Source organism: Ornithorhynchus anatinus, chromosome X3 (genome assembly GCF_004115215.2).
Source record: "Ornithorhynchus anatinus isolate Pmale09 chromosome X3, mOrnAna1.pri.v4, whole genome shotgun sequence".
Classification (NCBI taxonomy): domain Eukaryota; kingdom Metazoa; phylum Chordata; class Mammalia; order Monotremata; family Ornithorhynchidae; genus Ornithorhynchus; species Ornithorhynchus anatinus.
The window spans coordinates 252,976-278,598 of NC_041751.1; the positions used below are offsets into that span (position 1 = coordinate 252,976).

The window sequence follows — 25,623 nt, forward strand, 5'->3', positions numbered from 1 at the left end:
CATCCCCATTTTACAGAGGAGGTAACTGAGGCCCAGAGAAGTGAAGTGACTCGCCCACAGTCACACAGCTGACGAGTGGCAGAGCCGAGAGTCGAACCCATGACCTCTGACTCCGAAGCCCAGGCTCTTTCCACTGAGCCACGCTGCCGCCCCTAGATATACATCTCATTCGATCCCCTTCCCTCTCGGGACTTTTTTTTAAAAAAAAAACTTGATATTTGTCAAGTATTTACCGTAACAATACATAATAACGTTGGTATTTGTTAAGCGCTATGTGCAGAGCACTGTTCTAAGCGCTGGGGTGGACACAGGGGAGTCAGGTTGTCCCACGTGGGGCTCACAGTCTTAATCCCCATTTTACAGATGAGGGAACTGAGGCACAGAGAAGTTAAGTGACTCGCCCACAGTCACACAGCTGACAAGTGGCGGAGCTGGGATTCGAACTCATGAGCCCTGACTCCAAAGCCCGTGCTCTTTCCACTGAGCCACGCTGCTTCCCGTGCACCGAGCATCGTAGTAAGTGCGGATTATTACGAGAAAATGAGGTTGGACACAGTCCAGGTCTCACAAGTCTTCATCCTCGTATTCTCGGCAGGAGGGGAAGCAGGCCCTCCTCGACAACGGAAGGATCCCACCATCGCCACCCCCTGCCTCGGCCCCCTAAACCAGGCCCGCCTGCCTGTGTTGTTCAGAGACCATCTGGGGGTCTCGGGAGTAGGTGTGGGTGGGGCCGGGCCCGGAGAAGGCATCTTGGACAACCTGTGGCGTCAGTGGTTTCGTGAAGTCTTCCGTCATTACGGCCCTTAAAAACCGCATCTTCTCGAGCCTGGACCGAAGATACACAAATTCAGACCCAAGGCAGGCTTTGGCAGGATTCTAGGCCTCACTCACACTGTCTGTTAATGACCTAACTGCAGTCCCACACCACAGTAACAACACACCTCCCTCTAATGTGCCGTTCACGCCTCGAAAATTCTGAAATCAGCCTTATCAGTTTTAGAGAGCTGAACCGTCGGGCCGTCCGATACGCGACCAAAACAGAGAGAGGTCTGAAAGGAGACGAGGCGCCCGACCCTTGTAATGCCACCATTTTTAGGGCTCCGTGAACTTGCACTAGGATTTCTCTCAACTTAGTCTGTCGGTTCCCGGAGAGCAAAGGATCGTCTACACCTACTCTTTTGTTCACATTCTCCGAAGTGCTCAATCCACTGCTCCGCGCATAGTATGAGATCCAAAACCACCACTGATTGGGTGAGATTTTTCACCCCTTCGGGAAGGCCAGAAAGAAGAAACACCCAAAGAATGCCACGGTTGTTGTACTGGGACACTTTTACTTCAGATAAGAACAGCGCTTTTCACCAGTCCTAAGACTTGTATAAAGGAAAAGACACAAAGTATGTACAGAAAAGACAAGGTCACCATTTAGGAGAACATCTGAAATGTGCAAAAATCCTTTTTAATGCAAGTGACTCTAAACCAAAGCATTTGCAAGACAGAACTGCAGAGTAGAGAACGATGGAATGTATTGCATGCTAAAGACCTCGAGCTCCTCTACATCTCCAGCCAATGCAAACGGACAAGGCACAACTCAATGCTGATGCTGACGTGTTGGAAGATACCCCGCCGCGGAACGCTCACTCCCTAGAAGGTTACTGGAAATAACCCAATACCACTTTGAGGCTTTAGTCACTGGAGCCACGCTGTCCCATTCCCAAGCCTCCATGAAGCACAGCATCTAATATAGAGGGGCGAGAAGGTGCGAGAAGGAGTTTGGCCTGGGCGAATTCTGCCTTCAACTCCCAAGCAGATGAGGAAAGGAGATTTGTGTGTGTGTGTGTGTGTGTGTGTGTGTGTGAGTGTGTGAGACAGAGAGAAGAGGTCCTCAGCACCCCAATTTTCCAGGATGAAGGAAAAAAAAAATCCAATATGCAAGGGCGTGCCTGCCCCCAGCACCAGCCCAAACCCAGTTGAAAGGTTTCCCGTTACAGTGATTTCATGACCCCGGATCTCCAACCACCGCCCTGTCTGTCATGCCTTTGTTCAAATTCGCTAACAGAAAGAGACACCGGGACAGAGGAGTTTGATCTCCGAGGGAGAGAGCGCGTCACGCTGTGCAGCTCTTTCCTCCAGATTGCACAGTGACAGGTTTCCAGGACCTGGCTTACGAAGGAAAACTTGCTGCTTTTTTAAGGCAATGCTCCCCGAGGATCCCAGGAGGCCAAACCTCGGGCAAGAAGGGGGCGACCCCCTCGACCCCCCCCTCCCCCCCCCCGCCGCCCCTGGCCAAGGCTGGCCACGCTGAATCCGAACCCAGTCTCCGGGCCCTTGGCTTCCTTACGGCCTTAACCCTGGCACTGCTGATTTCTTCTTCCCATCCTCTTGATTGGGGTTGAACAAAAGGAAACAATTATGCTCGTAAGCAGATCAATTCACTTGGACAATACGCGTGGGACTGTTACCCAGTTCTCCTCTCCAAAACAGAAAACCAGCTTCATTCCCATTGGGCCCGAGAAGATGATAACTGCTTTATGTCAGACCCGGGGCACGTGAAAATTACTGGAATTCCTGTCTTCGGAAATTTTCATCTGATGTTAAAGAAGATCTGGAATATTTCCCGTTTGCTACGCTGCCCCTTGGGATTCTAAAACAGCACTCCGTCTTTTGAAATTTCTTTTCGATAGGAGAAATTTAATAGATATTTGAGGGAAATACAATATAAAAGCTAGAGAAACTCTGAGGATTGATATCGCCCCCGCTGTGTGTGGAAAGAAAGGAATGATTTTTTTTTTTTTCCATTGGCAATTACCCGCATGCCATCGATAGAGGCATGAATACCCAAGAGAGAAAGACCAAGGTCACTGCTTCCCCATTTTCTCTGGTTTACCCTTCTTGGCCAAAGTCTTCTGTAAACTTGTGTATTTTTAACAGGTCTTGTTCATTTACTGTGGGTTTTGCATTTCCTAATGACCGCAGCATATCAGACTGTCAGGAAAAAGGTAGAGGAATGAAAAGAAAAGAAAAAAAATATTATTAATGTTCTGGCCTAGTAAGTAATGGTGTTTCAGGTCATTCGCCCGCAACTCCTTTCCCTTCCAAATGCGACAGCCCACTGCTCTCCCCATCTTCAAAGCCCTTCTCAAACCGGAACTCCTGGTGTAGTGGATGGAGCCCGGGCCCGGGAATCAGAAAGTCATGGGTTCTAATTCCGCCTCTGCCACTTGTCTGCTGGGTGACCTTGGCAAGTCACTTCACTTCTCTGTGCCTCAGTTACCTCATCTGCAAAATGGGGATTGAGCCTGGGAGCCCACATGGGACAGGGACTGAGCCCAACTCGATTTGCTTGTAACGATAATAATAATAATTATGGTACTTGTTAAATGCTTACTATAGGCCAAGCACTGTTCTAAGCGCTGGGGTAGATACAAGTTGATCAGGTTGGACACTGTTTCTGTCCCACATGGGGCTCACACTCTTAATCCCCATCTCTTACATTCCCTAGATCACCAGGACTATTTAATCCGTGTCCCCACCCAAACCCCTGTCCCGCCCCGGTCGCCTTCCTGCCCGGTGGAAGGAGGCCTGGGGTCCGACGGCTCGGTCAACAGAACGTGTGGAACCCCGGCCTCGCCGCGGGAGGCTGAACCGAGTTAGGGCTTTGGCTTTTGAAATCAGACCACCTAAGCAACCGATGAAATTCCAACTCCAGAACGGTATGGCAACAGAGCACCGGCAGACTTAAACTTCCTATATTCTCCAGAGAATCTGGGACTTCAAGAGCATTAAACGAGAACGGTTTTTGTGTCTTGAGTTCAACACAGTTCACTTTCTCCACCAATCTGCGCTGGTAAAAGAAACCCTAAATTTTGACGATAAGTGGTATTTGTTAAGTGCTTATGCGGTGCTGAGCGCTTTTTATGGGATTTGTTAAGTGCTTACTATGCGACAGGTACTGTTCTGAGCGCTGGGATAGATTCGAACTAACCAGGTCGGACCCGGTCCACGTCCCACGTGGGGCTCACGGTCTTGATCCCCATTTTACGGATGAGGAAACTGAGGCCCAGAGAAGTGAAGTGACTTGCCCAAGGTCACACAGCAGACAAGTGGTGGAGCCAGGATTAAAACCCAGGTCCTCCCGACTGCCAGGCCCATGCTCCATCCATCAGGCCATACTGCTTCTCAGCACCGTACTAAGCACTGGGGTAGATACAGGACCCTCAGGTCAGGCACAGTTCCTGTCCCCAGTGGGGCTCCAAACTCTAATGGGGAGTGAGAACAGGCTCTGAATCCCTATTTTATACAGATGAGGAAAATGAGGCAGAGAGAAATCAAGTGCCTGGCCCAAGGTCACCCAGCAGGCGAGAGGCAGGGCCACGATTAGAACCCAGGTCCTCTGACTCCCAGGCCCGTGCTCTTTCCACTAGGTCACGCTGCTTCTAATAACAACTTGATGATAATTGGCTAAATGCCTATCAAAGAGAACAGAACCCAAAGCACTAATTTCAAGGGATTCTGTTACAGTGGCACAGAAGGCGAGGATGCCTTCTGGGTGTGGGACTGCAAGTCTGATGCCAGAATGGCACCGAGAGAGCTTCTGCTGCGTAGTTCTCCACTAAAGCAGACGGTGGTGGAGGCCCTGCCCAAAATGCTCCAAAAATGCTTCTCTGTACTCCTCTACCCACCTCCTTTTCCCAAGAAGAGCCCCGGACCGACGAGTAATCGGTTCCTGGGATTCGGATCTAAGGCCAGGTGGCCCTCACACATTTCCCTGGGAGATAAGGGGTGGGGGACCGAACCCCCAACTCCATTCCCCCTCAGGCCCGACCCAACGAGGTCTGGCACCTCACCCAAGGTCGGGCAGAGAGCCGGTAGCAGATCCAATTCCCAAGCCCAACGGAGGGTTCTCTCCCCGGGATCTGACTTGCGCGTAAACGGAAATGGGGCCGTATAATTCACAGACAGGATCCTTGGGGGACGGGGGCGGCGCTAACCCCGTAGTGCAGCGTTCTGCCGGGAACCCTGAAGGCAGGCAAGATAGGTGAATGAAATGGGAGCCGCCGGACAGGCCCCGTGGACTTGTTTCCACTGAAAGCCTTCCTTGGATGGCTCCGCCCGCCCCACTGAGGCGAAAAGCAGGATCTCGTAAGGAAAAGCGAAGAAATGAAAAGGTAACTGTACCGCCCTGAGCATTTCACTGTGAAACAGGCAAACGGAAATTCTCACCATGGAAACCACCGGCTCCAAAAGCTTATCCCCGGGGACATCCATCCACGTCATTTCGATGGCATCGGGATCGCCCGGGGAACATGGGGTGAGCATATCTTCTACCATGATATTAGGGTCAGCGGGTGAGGGCCCTCGGACCTGAAGGTAAAAAAAAAAAAAAAAAAACCACGGATGCTTTCTGTCAAATAACCTTGTATTCCCGCCGACGGACGAAGTTTAAAATGGCAAGAGCAGCGGCAGTCATGGAGTTTTCTGAGCATCTCTTACAGACGGCGCGATGGACTAAGCGACCGTCAGGTCCAACAGAAACACACGACATATTCTCTGCCCATAACGACCTTACGCTCTAAGGGTCAGATAGGGAGAGAAACAGTCACGTGGGGTGGAATCGGCAAGTATAAAATTGAACCGTCGACTATGCAGATGAACAAAAATGATGATAGAAAAAATAAAACGCAGACATGAATTCCCAAGGGCACGGTCTCTCCCGTGGGAGTATAAGCCACTTATTGATCAGGGAAGGCTTATTGGGAGGAGAGGGGATTTTTTTTTTAGGGGGGCTTTGGGGAGGTGGGGAGGGCTGAGGTCTGGCAGATTCGGCCGAGAAGTTCCAAGCCCAGGGGGCAACGTGAGCGTGAAGTCAGAGGCGGGCAAGGCGAGGGTGGGGCACAGTTTAGGATGGGCAGAGAGCGTGAGCAGGAGAGCGGCCGGTGAGGAGAACCAGTAAGGTGGAGTGAGGGCGCCGGCGGACAGCCTGGGAGCCTGTGGGCGGCATCTTTCCTTGAGGCAGAGGAGGAGACGGTCAGTCATTGGAGGGTACGGAGGAGAGGGGAAAAGTGTGCCCAGTGAGTCTTCGGGGAAGATGATGGGGTGATGTGGGGACGATGAGGATGACGGGAAGGTGGGAGAAGGGAAGGATTCTGGAGGCAAGATGAGAAGATCAGCGGTGGACATGTCAGAATGGAGGTGCAGGTGGGCCATCCGTGGAAAGACGCCTCGGAGGCAAGTGGAGAGGCAGGGCTGGAGAGCCGGGGAGAGGTCGGGGTTAGAATTGGCAGATTCGACCAGATCGGCGATGGAAGCTGAAGCCATGCGAGTGGATGGGTAGCCCAGAGACAGCAGCCCCGGAAAGAGGGAGAAGAGCAAGGAAGGCCCAGCCCAGAGCCCCACGGGACAACTGTGGTCAGGGGATGACAGATGGAACAGAAGCCGGCTGAGGACACAGACACATACAAGGAGAGTCAGGAGAGTACCTGGACATGCTGGGAATCGCGAGGGGGAGTATGGGGGTTTGGGGGAAGGGTGGAGAGAGGAGAGGGGGCAAGGCTCCGCTTCTAAATCTCATCAGTCCCAGAAACAGCGTAGCTCAGTGGACACAGCAGGGGGCTGGGAGTCAAGATATAGTTTCTGCCACGTCTGCTGTGTGACCTCGGGGGAGTCACTTAACTTCTCTGGGCCTCAGTTACCTCATCCGTAAAATGGGGATTAAGAGTGCGATCCCGACGTGGGTCAGGGACTGTGTCCAACCTGATTCATTTATGTCTACCCCAGCACCTGGAGAGTGCTCGGCACACAGTAAGCCCTTAACAAGTGCCATAATCATTATTATTAATAATGTTGGTATCTGTTAAGCGCTTACGGTGTGCAGAGCACCGTTCTAAGCGCTGGGGGAGATCCAGGGTCATCAGGTGGTCCCACGTGAGGCTCACGGTTCATCCCCATTTTACAGATGAGGTAACTGAGGCCCAGAGAAGTGAAGTGACTCGCCCACAGCCACACAGCTGACGAGTGGCAGAGCCGAGATTCGAACCCATGACCCCTGACTCCCAAGCCCGGGCTCTTTCCACTGAGCCACGCTGCTTCTCCAAGCAGTGGAGAAGCATCATCATCATCATCATCATCATCATCATTATAGCTGAGAAGGAGGGGACTCGGAGTCAAGAGGCCTCCAGGAGGAAAGATGAAGCGGAATCTCAAAAGGATTTCTTCACCATCTCACCAGGAGCTGAAACTAGCGGGGTGGGTACCAGAGTCAGCGAACTCACCGTGGCGGGGGCTGTGACTGTTATACTGTCGTACCGTACTCGCCCAAGCACTCGGTACAGCGCCCTGCACGCAGTAACACTAATAGAGCGCTCAATAAATACAACCGACCGACTGCCACAGACAGAGAGGACGCAGCTCAAAGATCCGGAAGGGCCTTGGGTGACTTGCCTTTTTGAAGTGAGTGGCCGACTGAACTTTCCTCACGGGCTGCATGAGCGCATCTCGCACAATGATGCTGATGTCAGCACCAGAAAAACCTTGTGACTTCTGCCCTAATTCTCGGAAGTCTGCTTCTGTCAGGCTGTTCTGAGTAGTTCCCAGGTGCAGCTTAAACATGGCTGCCCGCGCGTGGTCTTCAGGCAGAGGAATGTGAATTCGCTTCTCAAATCTTGAAACCCAAAAGCAAACAAAAATCCCCTCAATCACTGGCATGGACAAAAGGCAATTAACACACCGGTGCCCTTTCCTTTTCCACAACAGAAGACGAAGCTAGAGCGGCGAGGCTTCTCAGATGATGAATTATTACTGGAAAGTGCGGGTGAAGGGAAGGCTTTATCGGAGACGACGGCTCGATGACGGGCTCCGTTCGCTCGAGCGTCGAACTGAACAGCTTAAAACGCCCAAATGTGACGGGCCTAAATGGCTGGTTTTGAACATTTAGAGGAAATGCCCGGAAAGCTGAGGTTTCCGTTGCTGGGTATTCTAGCTACTGAAACGCTTCTGAGTGCCTTTTGATTTCCGTACCCATTCAAACTCTTCAGAAACCGAAAACCGTTGGAATTGAGGGAAGAACGACTGACGGCCCAGGTGGCTCGAGACGACGACTAACCGAGGGACCAACTCCTCCGGGCTCACGTCCCAGCACTCCTAGCCCAGGCCGGGGAAGATGGGTCTCTGCTCCGGGGAAGCCACAGGCGGAGAACGGCCCGTGGGCGCCCGGGCTCCAGCATCCGCGGCCTGGTGAGTCCGACCCCCCGGGACCCCCGGACAGGGACCGGTTCCAGGCTTGGCACGGGGCAAAGCTTTCCGCCCGCGGAACTGTACTCCCGTCCCCGCGGATTAACTAGCTCCAGACTCAGCCTTCCGGACCTCCGCAGTTCCTTTCCGCCTCCTCTCTAGACTCCCGATGACTGGCCGAATGGCAACCCTGCTTCGCGCTGACAAATAAGAGGCTTCCGGCCCCCACCTTACCTCCTTCTGATGGCAGAATCCAGGACCCAGGGGATATTGGTGGCTCCCAGAACCAAAATTCCATCGTTGTCCACCCCGACACCTGCACCAAACCAGGCAGCACGCTCAATGACCCGTCGCTTGGACTGTGGAGGCAAGGCCTCCATGCGTCCATTCGCCCGTCCCCTTCACACAACCCCCCCCCCACTTGGTAGCTAGCGGGGCTACGTGAACCCTTTCCTCTCACCAATCAGTCGCCTCTGTGGAGCCCGTACTGAGTGTGAGGTATTACCCCATACGGCGGGGAGAGTATGGCGTGTGACCTTGGGCAAGTCACTTAACTTCTCAGAGCCTCAGTTCCCTCACCTTGTACAATGGGGATTTAATACCCGTTCTCCCCCCTACCTAGACCGCGAGCCCCACGTGGGACAGGAACTGTGTCTGTTCGGATCATCTCGTCTCTTTCCCAGCGCTTAAAACAGTGCCCGGCACCTAGTAGGCGCTTAATGAACACCAACAATTACTGTTGTTGTTGTTCTTATTTTGACACACTCCCCCTTTATGACCTGTGAGTCTCAGTGGACGACATTCGGTCAGTGTTTTATCAAAAGAGCAGGGTAAGGGCAGATTGACCGCTATTCAGAACCTATCTGGTTTCTACCCCAGCACCAGGCTTGCCCAGACACGTCCATAAGCACAGCCTGAGAAATGCCACCTCTTCACCACCGAAGGACAGGTCGCCGTCCACGATGATTCTCGGTCGCTCCGCTCTTCAGTATTTAAGCCATTCCTCCTACCTTGCATTTGAACCAGGAACTCGGTCTTAATTCTCCTGGCAGCCTCGCTTTCATTCTCACTTCTTGAGCCGCACAAAGAATCGATCTCATCGATGAAAATAATGGAAGGCTTGTTCTCTCTGGCCAGCTGGAATAAATTCTTGACCAGCCTGAAAATAAACAGATATTCCGAACATCTCAAAAAAAGCAATAGAGGCACTCCCGGGAAATTATCACTGAGTCTGTCTGCAAAGGAAACACATCTTAATATCAGAACTTTAAGTCTCGCTCTCTCACAAGCAATCTCTATGTGCCACCCAGGATTCTTAAGAGGCCCGGTGTGCACAGAAATTTCCTTACCTAGCAGCGGGATGACGTCCTACGTTTAGCATTGTTTTTTTCTAACGAGTCAGAGGACAATCGGATTACAACGATCGCTTGAGGTCAGCTAAACCTGCCAAGAGATTGCCATGATCCAAAAGGGGTCCATTTTTTTTTTTTTTAATGGTATTTGTTAAGCACTTCCCATGTGTCAAGCACTGTTCCAAGAGCTGGGGCAGAAACAAGATAATCGGGTTGGACACAGTCTAGGTCCCACAAGGGGCTCACAATCTTCATCCGCATTTTACAGATGAGGTAACTGAGGCCCAGAGAAATGAAGTGACTTGGCCAAGCTCACACAGCAGACAAGTGGCAGAACCAGAATTAGAACGCAGGTCCTTCGGACTCCTCGGCCCGGGCCCCATACGCTGGGCCACGCTGCTTTGGCACAGAATCGCCCGCCCACCGCTGATCTACACACAACCGACTTAACTGCCCCGGACAGGGCTCGTCGGCTAAGTCGTCTACCATTGTGTTTGAGTTCTGCTCTTCCTGGTATTCAAGGAACGACCTGCTCTTCCGGTGTTTTCTGTGCCCCGTCCTTGACCTTCCGGATGTAGGGTGGCATCACATCGCACGGTGCATAAGTGCCCCAGCATTGAGTACAGCGCCTGGCACTTAGTACGTGTTTAAACAGCAGCATATCGTACAGGCTTAAATACCACAGTTATTATGATTATTTTTAGAACGAAAAGGGGCAATGAGTTTTGCAGACTAAGAAAAAACAAAAAACCCCCACTGAGGCTAAGTCCACCTTCACCTTTCAATCAACTAAAAGCAGCTACTCAGTGCCGACCAAATGCGGGACGCTGTACTAAGGGCTCGGGAGAGTACCACAGAAGGGACACCTGCGTTCCCTGGCCTCGAGGACCTCACAGTCTAATGCAATGCCAGACAAATGCTACTTGTATGCCTAATATTTGCCACACTGATTCCAGAGCAGCGATTCGAGCAAAGGGAGAGCGCTCTTCGGAGACTGGAGTCGGGGTCCCCAATTCTCCGTTCTTCTCTATTCCCTGAACACAAGCAACCAACGAGCTCATGGCACCAGTTTTCCTCCCGGCAGACTCCGTGGAACACCATGACACACGGAGGGATCGGCAGGACTGAAGAACACGAGTAAGAGAAAGCAACAGCCCAGTCAGAAGCGCTCGCAATTTTCTTAAAGCACCAAGAATATGACGTCGTGTGCCGAAAAAATGAGACAAATTATTTCAGCTGAAAACCTACGTCTAAAGTTGCAAAGAAATAAGTATTCCCAAGGGCAGTGGAGAATTTTCTCTACGAGATGGCTCCAGTCAGTACTGTCGGATGACCGAATTGCCGTTCAGAGAGGGTTCTACAACTTCACTTACTTTTCGCTTTCTCCCAGCCACTTTGAGACAAGGTCGGAAGATGATATCGAAAAAAAAGTAGAGTTGTTGGCTTCGGTTGCTACGGCTTTGGCTAAGTAAGATTTTCCCGTTCCAGGTGGTCCAAACAAGAGGATCCCCCTCCACGGAGTTCTCTTCCCTACAACGCGTGCGAGAAAACAAACGTCGGTAGAAGAATTTCACGGGCAAGATGTTCGAGATGGGTTTGAGTGCAGCCGCTGCCAAGCACGCTGAATCTGACTCCTGTTTGAGAGCTGCCAGAACGACAGCTACAACTGACAGTGACTTTCTTCCGCCGCCCGAGCCGTATTGAGGGCACATCTCCTCCAAGAGGCCTTCCTTGACCACCCCCTCCTTTCCTCTTCTCCCACTCCCTTCCGACACCTCCCGGCATCCTGCAAATGTGAGCTGGAGGGCAGCGGCTTCCCAGGCTACCTCTCCACCTGCCTCACTGCCCGTTAGTTAAAAATGAAGACTGGAAAGAATGTTCTCACCTGTAAAGAGATGAGGAAACTTAATGGGCAATATCACAGCCTCTTTAAGTGCTTCTTTGGCTCCCTCAAGACCCGCGACGTCACTCCATTTCACATTCGGTCGCTCCATAACAATGGCACCTTCCGAACAAATGTTAAAAGACATTTTAAGGGATTACGGTCTAGAAGGAGGTCCAGCGCTAAAAACAATTGGAGGATATTAGCCGGGCAGTGTGTCCCATCGCAACCGCACTCTGAGTTTCTTCCTTTCCGATACGAAACACTCGTAACACCCCTCCTCCTTTAAAAAAAAAACCCCAACCCACTAAAAACCTACTGCATCCGCTTGGCTATCTGAATTCTGATTCATTTCTTTTGCAGGGGTGGCCATCTGGCTCTGCAGCCTCTATATCCTGGTTGGCCCTGGCACAGCCCCTTCCGTTTGCTTTCAGATTTAATCTGAAACAAGAACAGAGCTAATTGAATGACTCAGTTCGGGGGATTCAGCAAAACGCAATTACAAGAGTTTTGGAGGATTTTATGGAATTCGATAAGCGTTTACTGCGGGTCGAGGCCTCTTCTAAGCGCTGGGGCAGATACGGGTTAGTCAGGCTCCGAGGGAGAGTGGGGATTCTACCCTTACCGCTCTCCCCACACCGTTTCTACGACACGGCCCCGTGGGCCTCCAAGGAGAACTCTTATTGCCACCGCTGCTGGGCACTTAACAACTACCGTGATCATCTTCGTCGTCGTCATCATCACCTGTAAAATTGGGATTCAATACCTGCTGCTCCCTCCCACTTAGACTGTGCGACCCCTTCCACTTGAGACGGGGACTGTTATCTAACCTGATTGGCTTGTATCTACCCCACTGCTCAGAACAGGCAGGGCTGGACAAATACCAAGCACTTCAATACCAAAGTGATGATTTTAATGATGATGATGATGATGTTCCCAAGGACATAACCCAGGACTCTGGGCTAGAAGAGAAGTCCTATGGAATAAAGTAAGCGATTCAACTCTAGTAGTTCACCAGGGTTCTACGCAATGAAACCATAGGGAAATCTCAAAGCGACCTTGAAGTTGATTCTGCAGCTTCTTCTTTTCGGGGTCATCAGATTCTCCTTCTCCATCACTATCGTTCCTGATAAAAAAGAAGATGTCAACGGTCATTCTTTGTCTCAGATGAAAAAGGGCTATAACAAGTTGGAAAGCGATACAAATTCAAACATCTCTACGCCGTGAGCTCGCTGTGGCAGGGGATGTCTACTAACTCTGTTGGACTGAACTCTTCCAAGCGGTTAGGATAGTGAGCATAGTAAGCGCTGAACAAATACCACCGATGATGACGATTTCACTTTCGGTGAGGACGAGAAGTTCAAATGTGAAGCGCCCGGGATTGCATGAGGACAGATTGGGGGAAAATTCGTGGGTTAAACTTGTGCAAGTGGGCATCGGACGAGAAGATGGCATCATTCGGGGCTGGGATTCCCTGAATTAAACTCCCAGTAGAATTGAAAGGAACAATGTTTTCCTTTTCCTCTGGAATACCTACTCCTTCTCATCAGCTGTGCTGGGTTGTGCCTCCTTCACCGGCTTCTTTGGAGCTTTCTCCTTCTTCTTCAGGTGCTCCTTCAGTTTCTCAGCTCTATCAAGATACTCTGTGCATTTTGCCCTGATACTCTGCTTTGCTTTGTCACCCTGTGCTTCATCTAACGAGGAAAAGACAGATACGACTCTTCGTTAGAAAACCAAACAGCAAGTGAATCGAATCCGCAGCTCCATTTCCTAAAAACACTCGTTCCGCGTAGGAAATGAACTAGCATTTCCTCCCTCTCTCCCTCTCCACCAGCTCTTTCTAAATATACGAAATAAGGATGAAGGCTTTGATTTCTCTACCAGCCCCATTACTGGGAGCTAAACAACAATCACTCTGTTTAAAAAAAAAAAAAAAAGGTTGTTTTCAGTCACACATAGAACCACGAATTACATAAACCAGTAATACTATCTATTAGCATTAACCACACAGAAAATCTCCTAAGTTCCCAATTAGCTTTCTGTATTTCGGCTTCGCCCTTATATCTACATATAGTTGCTGAAAGGTACTTGGAAATGCAAGGGAGTGGGAAGAAATTATAGAATTCACCTGCTTGAACACTGTAATTAAAAAGAGTTAGTGACATGACCCGCATTAAAACACTTTAAATTTGAGTCGAGCATATTTAAAGTGCCCCGAATTTCCATTTCCTCAAAGAAGTGTCTTTTAGCCGCAGGCAGGGCCTTGACAGTGACGCAGAGTCACCAATAACCCACCAGACCGAGGTGACTCCCGTAAATCCCGTGAAGCAGCGGGGCCTGGTGGATAGAGCACGGGCCTAAGAGTCAGAAGGAGCTAGGTTCTAATCCCGGCTCCGCCACTTGTCTGCTGTGTGACCTCGGGCAAGTCGCTTCATTTCTCTGTGCCTCGGTTACCTCATCTGTACAGTGGAGATCAGGACAGTAGCTTGTTTCTACCCCAGAGCTTAGTACAGTATCTGGCGCAAAGCATTTAACAAATAAATACCTTAAAAAAAAAAAATCTAGGTCGAAACTCACTCATTTTGGGACTTAACGGGGGGTGTTTGTCTAATGTTTTATTAAGGAACCCAGAAATTCCAATAAACAAATTTGTTTTCCCTGGCTCCCTTTTAATGTCGAAATTCAAGAAAAGGGCAAATGTAATGAAGAAACACTAAAAGACTCTACTTCAAGAACAAAGATACATAGTTCTTGTCAAACATATCCAACGGCCCTGTCCCTTTTGCTCACGTTAAAAATTATGCCAGTTCTTTTCGGCGCTGTGGGCTACAGACTTGACTGCTCTGTATTTTTGGAAATCGAATCTCGTCCACGGAACGACAGTCCGATAGGGTATTTCCATTCAATCAGTATCCAGCACCAGAATGCACCCAGAGTACACCCAGAGTGCGGGGAATTCATGCTCGTGGAGTGTGTGTGCTAAGGAGGACCCGCACGGCCCACCTCACCCCCGGGTCCTACACCGGTGGGAGGGTGCCCCGTCTCCTCCGACGCCAAGCCGTGCCGCATCCGGACGGATGCGATCCCTAATCCCACCGACGCATTCTGGCCAAAACCTGCAGTGAGAGCCTGCATTCTGGCTAAATTGAGCACGAGAGAGGAAAGGACCCTCCCTTCACTCCTATAAACGGACAAACACAGAGTTGTCACTTCTCACATTCACATCACAATAGTATTTGTTGAGCGCTTACTACGTGTCGAGCACCGTTCTAAGCGCTGGGGTAGATATAAACTGGTCAGGTTGGACACAGTCCCTGGCCCACACGGGGCTCACAATCTTCATCCCCATTTTACCGATGAGGTCACTAGGATGCGGTGAAGCGAAGCGACCTGCCCGAGGTCACACAGCAGACGAATGGCGGAGCCGGGATTAGAACCCAGGTCCTTCTGACTCCCACTGGGCCACGCTGCTTCCCTTGCTTCCCGGCACAGGGTCCGCTGAAGTTCCTCACGCCATCGTCCGTCAGCCTCTTTCACTCGGAAGTCATTTTGGGCTCGATGACTGTTTCCAAATGGTAAAGGACTAGTTAACGGCTCGAGCCTTACACTTAACGACGTGGAGGAAATACTGCACGGCGTGCTGGTACAGCCGGAGGGCTTCTTCGTAATTCCCCGCTTTGTCTTCTTGTGCTGCTTTGCTGGCGAGGTCTATTGCTTTCTGTAAGGACAGATAGGCAACGATGTAACGAGAAACACACAATCACAAGATTAAAGAGAAAAGCTCTCCGCTTGCAGCAGCGGTCCAATGCTTTGAGAAATATGGCAGAGTCAATTTGGGGGGGGGAGCTAAGGAGTCACTCATCCCTGTGGTCCCCCACCCCACCCCAAGCAATTACACATTTGCATCGTAGAAAGGCTGCAATTTACCGAAACACCCATTACCGAACGGAACGAGAGACGACGGAATCTGTGAAGAGAACGATACTATTTTCTGACTCCCTCGTAATGGCAGAGGTGGCCCAAGGTAAGTGGTAGAGAAACAGCGTGGCCTAGTGGACAGAGTACGGGCCGGGGAGTCCGGAGGACCTGAGTTCTGATCCCCGAATTGCCGCCTGTCGGCTGTGTGACCCCGGGGAAGCCGCTTCACTTCTCTGGGCCTCGGTGACCTCATCTGCAAAACGGGGATTAAGACTGGGAACCCCGTGGGGGATCTGGGCTGGGTCCCGCCGGATTACCTTCTATCTATCCCAGTGCTTCAAATGGCGCCCGGCACATAGTAAGCGTTTAATAAAGAACATAACAAGAGTAGTCATTATTCCTTATTAAGCACTTACTGTGGGCAGAGCACCGTACTCAACGCCGGGAAAGAGCACACAAGTAGGAATTAGAGCCGGACCCTGTCCCTCGAGGGACTCACAGCGGGGAGAAGGGTGGCAGGCCAGGGAGGGTGAGAGGGAGCCACAAGGAGAGGCCCGTGGCCCGCCCGTCCCCCAGCTCCCGCCTGCCAGAGGCAGGCAGGCGACCGGCCACCCCGGGGCGGCGACCGGAGCTGCGGCGTCAGGGACGAATCCGGTGGACGCTGGCCCTCGTCGGCCTCTTGGGAGCGGTCCGCATCCCCACCGGGTGGGTGCCGCGCAGGCCAGCGGTTCCTCCGGGGTTCCGGCCTGGAGGGAGTGGACGGCGAGGGGTCCCGGGAACCAGGGCCCGCACGGGGAGGCGGAGGCAAGCGCGGCGGCCTTTCGGTCGGAAACTGGGCCCCGTAGAGGTGGGGGGAAAGAACTCCCTCCACCAGGGGTGGGGCTGGGACATATGGGCTCATTCGCTCAAGCATGCTCTTTCTTGCTCTCTCTCCCTCCCTCCCCTCCAGCCTTCTTGCTGCCGCTTAACAAACACGACGATTATTCTTCCACGCCTTCTCGACAATTTAATCGTCGAAGACATAACGCTGACGACAACTCGGGTCATCGCTCTTCTTTCTGGAATACCGGAGCGTGAAGTCGGAAGTTTTGAAAATGGCCAAGTAACCCGAAACGAATGAAACTCACCCTTGAATTTTCTATAGAATCTGTATTTCCTTTTACTAATGCACATCCCTCTCCTAAGGTAGAAACGTTGGAGCGCGTTACCTTTGGGAGACGCCGAAAGAGTCTTATAGCGTGCTGGATTTATTCAACATCTATCGCTGAAGACCCAAGGCATTTTCATACAAATCTATTGGAAATGGCCCCGTTCAATGAAATGGTTCGATCGAATGCGTAAGAAAAACGACCGTTCGATCGTCTCTGGAAGATGCCAGAAGACCCCAGCAGCTGTAGGTTTCCTACAGAGAGGAAAACGATCTCTTATCGGACTCCGAGGACATCCTTCAGACCTCTTGCCGTTTCCAGCCCCTTCCACTCGGCGGCTTCTCGGAATCACTTTCCAGAGAGTGCGGGCGCTCGGGACGACCAGCGGCCCGGAGAGCCGGGGCGACGTCTTGCCTTGCCAACCCGTTCCGGAGCACCGGAGCTCGGACACAGGCTACGGGAACCTCGTCCTCTCCCCCAGACGTGGAAGACGGAAGACCTGGCCGGCTCCCCCTCGGATGGCCACGTGACTACTGGCCGGGTGTCTCTTCCCCCAGTTTCCTTCCCTGTCGCGAATCCTGAGGGCGGAGGGAGCGGGAGAGGGGATCCGGGCCCTTCCGACTCGACCCGCCTCCTCCTCGGGCATCGTCCGGCCTCGGGCCCCATCCCACCCGCCGCGTACCGTCACCCGCGGGGCCGCGGAAACGTCAGGGCCGCGCGCGCGTCCCCAGGGGTCGGACGGGGCGAGCCCGTCGGCTCCCGCTCCTAAAACGCAGACCCCGGGCTGGTCCACGGTTCCCCATGGGACACTCGGTCATCGTCGCGCATCGGTGCGGCGTCCGGACGGAGAACCGCATCCGGCACTGCCGGAGTGTGGTCAGTTGCCTTGGTTCCCATATCTGCCGGAAGCTCTGCTGGGATTTTCCTTTCAGGAGAGCAGCGCAGCTTAGCGGAAAGGGCACGGGACTGGGAGTCGGGAGATTTCAACTCCAGCTCCACCCCTTTTTTTTAATGGTATCTGCTAGGAGCTGTGTTCCACTCTACTAAGCGCCGGGGTAGATACAAGCTAATCGGGTCGGACACAGCCCGCGCCCCACGTGGGGCTCACAGTTTTAATCCCCGTCTTGCAGATGAGGTAACAAAGACACAGAAAACTTAGGTGACTCGCCGAAGGTCACTCGGCAGACGAGCGACGGAGCCGGGATTGGAAGCCAGGTCCTTCGACCTCCCAGGCCCGTGCGCTAGCCACTAAGCCACGTTGAATGACCTCGGGCAAGTCGCTCGACTTCTCTGCGCCTCGGTTTCCTCATCGGAAAACGAGGCTGAAATATCAGTTCTTTCTCCCGGCTTGAGCAGGGAGCCCCTGGTGGGACAGAGACCGTGTATGATCTGACTGCATCGCGTCTACCAGAGGGCCGGGCACTTAGTAGTAACACAACGATTAGAGAGCCGTGTTCTTCAGTTTTGGCCGCGGGCCTGCCTGGGCCGTGGTTCTGGCCACCAAGTTCCCCGGCTCGGATGCCGATCAATCAACCGCCGGTATCAACCGAACGCTTACTGTGCGCAGAGCACTGCTTGGGAGAGGACGTCATAGCGACAGAACAGAGTTGGCAGACACGACGCCGTGACGGACTTCGTACCGATCCGCAAGAGGAACACCCGGGTTCCTGGGACAAGGGGGCTATTGAGGGGTCCCCCAGGAGGAACACTCTGGCACCGTGCAAAATCTTTATACTTACCCGAAGTGGGCCCCACCCCCCCACCAGTATCGTACTGTGATGCACGCCCAGTGTGACACAGATGAGGTCGTGAGCTTCTCCTTATCTGAAATACGGGAGGGCTGTGGGCGGCCACTGACGCTAGCCGGTTGTGACTTACGGCACTTCGACTGGGACCCTCCTCCGACTGGAGGTCCGCCGGCTAAAGCGTCGCGTCTGACGACTCCGGAGGCTTGGGGTTCTCCTCACGTTAACGTGGGGGGCTTGGCGGGGGCAGCCGCACGCCTGGGTCCCCCCTAAATCGGTTCCCTGTCCCCAGGCCGGCTCCAGAATCCTGAGCCTTCCAACAGACCTGGCGACGGGCCCGAGACTCTCGAGATCGTGACGGGCACGTGACGCCCCAGCCCGGCCCAGATCGGCACCTGTACTGGACAGGGGTCTCCGTCTGACGGCCACACCGACGTGTGACGATGACGGAGTAGCTCATGAGGAACCGGGGGCCAGCCCGGGTCCTGCCTTTCAGGGCCGAGAACCGAGGGTTTCATCCATTCATCTTCTCGATCGCATTTACTGAGCGTTTACTGTGTGCAAAGCAGGGCACGGGGAGCTTGGGAGGGTCCACTATGACGACAAAAAGACACACTCCCTGCCCACGGCGGGCTCACGGTCTAGAGGCAACCGGGGAAGACAGTCTGGCTCCGACAATATCCGCGCCGCTGCACGATGAGAATGATAACGGCATTTGTTAAGCGCTTGAATGAAACGAATTACTGATGCCCGTCACCCCCTTCTAGACCGTAAACCCGGCGTGGGCAGGGATCGTCTCTCCTCATCGCCGAACTGTACTTTCCGAGCGCACGGTCCAGTGCTCTGCACGCAGTAAGCGCTCAGTAAATACGACCGGATGAATGAACGGCGGCAAGAGCCCGGGCTTGGGAATCAGAGGTCGTGGGTTCTAATCCCAGCTCCGCCACTTAGCTGGGTGACTTTGGGCAAGCCACTTAGAAGCAGCGTGGCTCAGTGGAAAGAGCCCGGGCTTGGGAGTCAGAAGTCACGGGTTCTCATCCCGGCTCCGCCCCTTGTCAGCTGTGTGACTTTGGGCAAGTCGCTTCACTTCTCTGGGCCTCAGTTCCCTCATCTGTCCAATGGGGATGAAGACCGTGAGCCCCACGTGGGACATCCTGATCACCTTGTATCCTCCCCAGTGCTTAGAAAAGCGCTTGGCACACAGTAAGCACTTAAATACCAAATTATATAAACATATATAAAATGGGGATGAAGACCGTGAGCCCCCCGTGGGACAATCTGATTGACGCTGTATCTACCCAGCGCTCAGAACAGTGCTTCGCACATAGTAAATGCTTAACGAATACCAAATGATATATAATATGGGGATGAAGACTGTGAGCCCCCCGTGGGACAACCTGATCACCCTGTATCTACCCAGAGCTTAGAAAAGTGCCAGGCACGTAGTAAGTGCTTAACAAATACATATATATATATATATATATTACACACACACACACAATGGGGCTGAAGACTGTGAGCCTCCCGTGGGACAACCTGATCACCCTGTATCTACCCAGAGCTTAGAAAAGTGCCAGGCACGTAGTAAGTGCTTAACAAATACATATATATATATATATATATATATATATATATATATATATACTACACACACACACAATGGGGCTGAAGACTTTGAGCCCCCTGTGGGACCACCTGATCACCTTGTATTCCTCCCCTAGCACATAGAACAGCGCTTGGCACATAGTAAGCGCTTAACAAATACCGAATCATATATATATACACACACACACACACACACAAAATGGGGATGAAGACTGTGAGCCCCTCGTGGGACAACCTGTCGACTTTGTTTCCCCAGCGCTCAGAACAGTGTTTGGCACATAGTAAGCGTTTAACAAATATCAAATCATATATATATATATATATATGCACACATATATATATACATATACATGCACACATATATAAAATGGGGATGGAGACTGTGAGTCCCCCATGGGACAACCTGATCACTTTGTACCCCCCCCCCCCCCCAGTGCTTAGAACTGTGCTTGGCACATAGTAAGTGCTTAACAAATACCAAATCATATATATAAATATATATATATACACATATATAAAATGGGGCTGAAGACTGTGAGCCCCCCATGGGAACCCCTGATCACCTTGTATGACCCCAGGGCTCAGAACAGCGCTTGGCACATAGTAAGCGCTTAACAAATACCAAATCATACATATAGATATATATAGATATACATATATGAAATGGGGCTGAAGACTGTGAGCCCCTGGTGGGACCACCTGATCACTTTGTATCCGCCCCCCAGCGCTTAGAGCAGCGCTTGGCACATAGTAAGTACTTAACAAATACCAAATCATATAAATATATATATATATGATGGGGGTGAAGACTGTGGGCCCCCCATGGGACCCCCCGATCACCTCGTATGACCCCAGCGCTTAGAACGGCGCTTGGCACATAGTAAGTGCTTAAATACCAAATCATATAAATATTTACATATATATAAAATGGGGGTGAAGACTGTGAGCCCCCCATGGGACCCCCCGATCACCTCGTATGACCCCAGCGCTTAGAACGGCGCTAGGCCCATAGTAAGTACTTACATACCAAATCATATAAATATATATATGTGATGGGGGTGAAGACTGTGAGCCCCCCATGGGACCCCCCGATCACCTCGTATGACCCCAGCGCTTCGAACAGCGCTAGGCACATAGTAAGTACTTACATACCAAATCATATAAATATACATATAAAATGGGGGGTGACGACTGTGGGCCCCCCATGGGACCCCCCGATCACCTCGCATGACCCCAGCGCTTGGCACACAGTAAGTACTTAAATCCCAAATCATATAAATATATATATATATATATATGATGGGGGTGAAGACTGTGAAGCAGCGTGGCTCAGTGGAAAGAGCCCGGGCTTGGGAGTCAGGGCTCATGAGTTCGAATCCCAGCTCGGCCACTTGGCGGCTGGGTGACTGTGGGCGAGTCGCTTCACTTCTCTGGGCCTCAGTTCCCTCCTCTGTAAAATGGGGATTAAGACTGTGAACCCCACGTGGGACGACCTGATTCCCCTGTGTCTCCCCCAGCGCTCAGAACAGTGCTCGGCACCTAGTAAGCGCTTAACAGATACCAACATTATTATTATTATTATGATTATTGTGAGCCCCCCGTGGGCCCCCCCCCCGATCACCTCGTATGACCCCAGCGCTTAGAACGGCGCTTGGCACAGAGTAAGCGCTTAAACACCCAATCGCACATATGCAAACGGCAGCGTCGTCGTTGTTGTTGCCGTGGCGGGTCGGGCCGGGCCGGGCCGGGCGGGGGCCGGGCGGGGCCGTGGGTCGGCGGTGGGTGGCGGGGCAGGGGGAGGAGGGCGCGGGCGGCGGGTACCTGGAGGTTGGATGACGGCGAGGCCATGGCGGTGCGGGGCGGGGGATCGGGGGGGGGGGGGGGCGGCCGGGCAGGGCCGGGCCGGGCCGGTCCTTCCTCGCTCACGATTTCCGCAAGCCCGAGCCCATCCCGGCCACCGTCCCCGCCCTGCCGGCCGACTTCCGCCTCGGGCGCCGCGGCGCAGGCGCACTCGGCCCGGGCGCAGGGAGGGAGAGGGAGGGAGGGAGGGGGAGGGCCGTGACGCCATCGCTCGGCGCCGCGGCCCGTGGGGGGGGGAGGAGGGCCGTGACGCCATCGGTCGGCGCCGCGGCCTGTGTGGAGCCCACCGGAAGTCGGGGGGGGACCGGAAGTGAGGCCGCCCGCCCTGATTATAATAGGAATAATAATAATAATAATAATAATGTTGGTATTTGTTAAGCGCTTACTATGTGCCGACCACTGTTCTGAGCGCTGGGGCAGACACAGGGGAATCAGGTGGTCCCACGTGGGGCTCCCAGTCTTCATCCCCATTTTCCAGATGAGGGAACTGAGGCCCCGAGAAGTGAAGTGACTTGCCCACAGTCACCCAGCCGACAAGTGGTAGAGCCGGGGTTCGAACCCATGACCTCTGACTCTGAAGAAGAAGGAGAAGCCGCGCGGCTCGGTGATGATGTTGGTATTTGTGAAGCGCTGACTAGGTGCCGAGCACTGTTCTAAGCGCTGGGGGAGACCCAGGGGAATCGGGTCGTCCCACGTGGGGCTCGCGGTCTTCATCCCCATTTTCCAGATGAGAGAACTGAGGCCCCCGAGAAGTGAAGTGACCTGCCCACAGTCACCCAGCCGGGACAAGTGGCAGAGCCGGGATTCGAACCCATGACCTCTGACTCCCCAGCCCGGGCTCTTTCCACCGAGCCACGCTGCTTCTCTAATGCGGCGAGCACTGTTCTAAGCAGTGCTAAAAAGAATGAAGACCATTTACCTCACCAGTTGGCAGAATCAATAATAATAGCAACCACGGTACGGAGAAGCAGCGGGGCTCGGTGGAAAGAGCCCGGGCTGGGGAGTCAGCGGTCCTGGGTTCGAATCTCGGCTCCCCCACTGGTCGGCTGGGTGACTTTGGGCAAGTCACTTGCCTTCTCGGGGCCTCAGTGACCTCATCTGTCAAATGGGGATAAAGACGGTGAACCCCACGGGGGACCACCTGATGACCTTGTATCCCCCCCCCCCCAGTGCTTAGAACAGGGCTTCGCACATAGTAAGCGCTTAACGAACGTCATCGTTATTACTCGTTGAGGGCTTACTATCCTCCGATTACCGTACTGAGCGCCAGAGTAGATGCGTGATTATCGGATGGGACGCAGCCCCCGTTCCACGTGGGGAGCGCCCTCTAATCGGAGATCAGCCCATGAACCCTCATTTTACAGATGAGGAAACTGAGGCACGGAGAAGCGAATCGTGGCTCCGCCACTTGTCAGCTGTGTGACTCTGGGCAAGTCGCTTAACTTCTCGGTGCCTCGGTCACCTCATCTGTAAAACGGGGATTAAGACTGTGAGCCCCATGTGGGACAATCTGATTCCCCTGTGTCTGCCCCGGCGCTCGGAACAGTGCTCGGCACATAGTAAGCGCTTAACAAATACCGACATTATTAAGTGGCTTACCCAAGGTCAACTGGAAGACTAGTGGCCCAACGGGGACTAAAACCGAGGTCGTTGGATTTCCAGGCCCGTTCTCTTTTCCACTTAACAATAATAACGGCATTTGTTAAGCACTTACTTATGGGCGAAGCACTGTTCGAAGCGCTGGGGGGGGGGGATACAAGGCGATCGGGTTGTCCCACGTGGCTCTCCCATCCTTCATCCCCATTTTACAGACGAGGGAACTGAAACCCAGGGAAGTGAAGTGACTTGCCCAAAGCCACCCAGCCGCCAAGCGGCAGAGCGGGGATTCGAACCCATGACCTCCGACTCCCAAGCCCGGGCTCTTTCCGCTGAGCCGCGCTGCGCTTGAAAGCCCGAAGTGGCTGTACAAACTGGTAGCTGTTGAAGTGCTCGGTACAGTGCCCTGCACACAGCCAGCGCTCGATGTTCTGCGTATAGTAAGCACTCAATAAGTACCATTGAATGAACGGATACCACTGATCGATCGGAGGAAGGGAAGGTGGGGAGGGCGTAGACCCAGGAGCAGAGCCCGGGGAACGGGCCTCCGGGCGGCCCCTGCGACCTCTAACCCCGGCTCTGCCTCTTGTCCTCCGAAAGGCCTTCCCTGACTAATGATGACGATAAAAAAATACGTTTTTTGGTAAGCGCTTACTAGGTGCCAAACCCTGCTCATTCAATCGTATTTATTGAGCGCTTACTACGTGCAGAGCACTGGACTAAGGGCTTGGAAGGTACAATTCGGATAGAGGCCATCCCTGCCCAACAACGGGCTCGCGGTCTAAACGGGGGGGAGACGGACAGCAAAACCAACCAAGTAGTCTGGCGACCACAGACCGGTCTGTTCTAAGCGCTGGCGTAGATACAAGGTAACCAGGCTGTCATCCGTTCATTCGATCGTATTTACTGAGCGCTTACTGCGTGCAGACCGCTGTCCTAAACGCTTGGAAAGTACAATTCGGCACCAGATGGAGACAATCCCTCCCCGACGACGGGCTCCCAGTCTAGAAGGGGGAGACGGACAACGAAAGAAGTAGACGGGCATCGGCAGCGGAGTCTCAATCCCCATTTTACAGGTGGGGTCACCGAGGCACAGAGAAGTGAAGTGATTTGCCCAAGGTCACTCGGCAGACGAGTGGCGGAGCGGGGATTAGAACCCGCGACCTCCGACTCCCAAACCCGGGCTCTTGCCGCTAGGCCGTGCCGCTTCTCGACTAAGCGGCGTGGCTCAGTGGAGGGAGCCTGGGCTTGGGAGTCAGAGGTCACGGGTTCGATTCCCAGCTCTGCCCCTTGTCAGCTGTGTGACTGTGGGCGAGCCGCTTCACGTCTCTGTGCCTCAGTTCCCTCATCTGTCAAATGGGGATGAAGACTGTGAGCCTCCCGTGGGACAACCTGATGACCCCGTCTCTCCCCCAGCGCTTAGCACAGCGCTCGGCACATAGTAAGCGCTTAACAGATACCAACATTATTATTATTCTGCCACGCCCCCCTGCACCACTCTTACTTGCTCCTTTATTTATCCTCCCGCCCATCCCCACAGCACATAGGTATGTGCCTGTAATTTTATTTGTATTAATCTCTGTCTCCGCCTCTGGACTGTGAGCTCATTGTGGGTGGGCATGTACCTGTTGGTTGTTATACTGTACTCTCCCAAGTGCTTAGTACAGTGCTTTGCACAGAGGAAGCACTCAATAAACACGATTGAATGGGAATGGCTGCTGCGTGACCTGGGGAAGTCACGTCACTCCTCTGGGCCTCAGTTACCTCATCTGGAAAATGGGGTTTAAGACCGTGAGCCTCATGTGGGACCTGGACTGTGTCCAACCCGATTAGCCTGTATATTAATAATAATAATAGTAATTGTGATATTTGTTAAGTGCTTACTGTGTGTCAGACACTGTACCGAGCACTAGGGTGGATACAAACAAATAACGATGGTATTCGTTAAGCGCTTACTATGTGCAAAGCACTGGGGGGGGGGGGGCGATACAAGGTGATCAGGTTGTCCCAGTGGGGCTCACGGTCTTAGTCCCCATGTTACAGGTGAGGTCACCGAGGCACAGAGAAATGAAGCGACCTGCCCAAGGTCACCCGGCCGTCAAGCGGCGGAGCCGGGATTAGAACCCATGACCCCTGACCCCCAAGCCCGGGCTCTTTCCGCCGCGCCGCGCCGCTTCTTGACAAGCGCCACAATCTCTATTAAGGGCAGGAAGCGTCTGTCTGACGTGGGGGTGGATGGGCAACCGCCGGAGGTTCCGGAGAAGCGAGGGAAACGTCTGCGGAGAAAGACG

General features: G+C 53.0%; 1 protein-coding gene and 1 non-coding gene across 2 annotated transcripts; both read right to left on the reverse strand.

Moving 5' to 3' along the window:
- Positions 1–1,311: 1,311 nt before the first annotated feature.
- Positions 1,312–21,801, reverse strand: VPS4B (vacuolar protein sorting 4 homolog B). The gene is made up of 11 exons (XM_029053887.2): positions 21,698–21,801; positions 15,067–15,178; positions 12,998–13,154; positions 12,519–12,586; positions 11,464–11,583; positions 10,952–11,108; positions 9,237–9,385; positions 8,461–8,542; positions 7,438–7,657; positions 5,221–5,361; positions 1,312–2,982 (listed from the first exon to the last, which is right to left on the reverse strand). Exons 1-11 carry the CDS (start codon positions 21,722–21,724, stop codon positions 2,881–2,883), a joined length of 1,335 nt encoding a protein of 444 aa, XP_028909720.1. The 5' UTR covers positions 21,725–21,801; the 3' UTR covers positions 1,312–2,880.
- MIR1377 (microRNA mir-1377) lies at positions 15,706–15,825 on the reverse strand. The gene has a single exon (NR_034807.1). It is a non-coding gene; the product is annotated as a microRNA mir-1377 (primary transcript).
- Positions 21,802–25,623: the final 3,822 nt, after the last annotated feature.

What these genes read in the sequence shown, in the direction of transcription:
- VPS4B (XM_029053887.2), bottom strand. Translation starts at nt 21,724, where the DNA reads ATGGCCTCGCCGTCATCCAACCTCCAG. An exon ending in AGCACAGCTGATGAGAAGGA is followed by an intron (nt 12,587 to 12,997) that starts GTAGGTATTCCA and finishes CTTTTTTATCAG; the next exon opens with GAACGATAGTGATGGAGAAG. An exon ending in GTTTCCTCATCTCTTTACAG is followed by an intron (nt 11,109 to 11,463) that starts GTGAGAACATTC and finishes CACGCGTTGTAG; the next exon opens with GGAAGAGAACTCCGTGGAGG.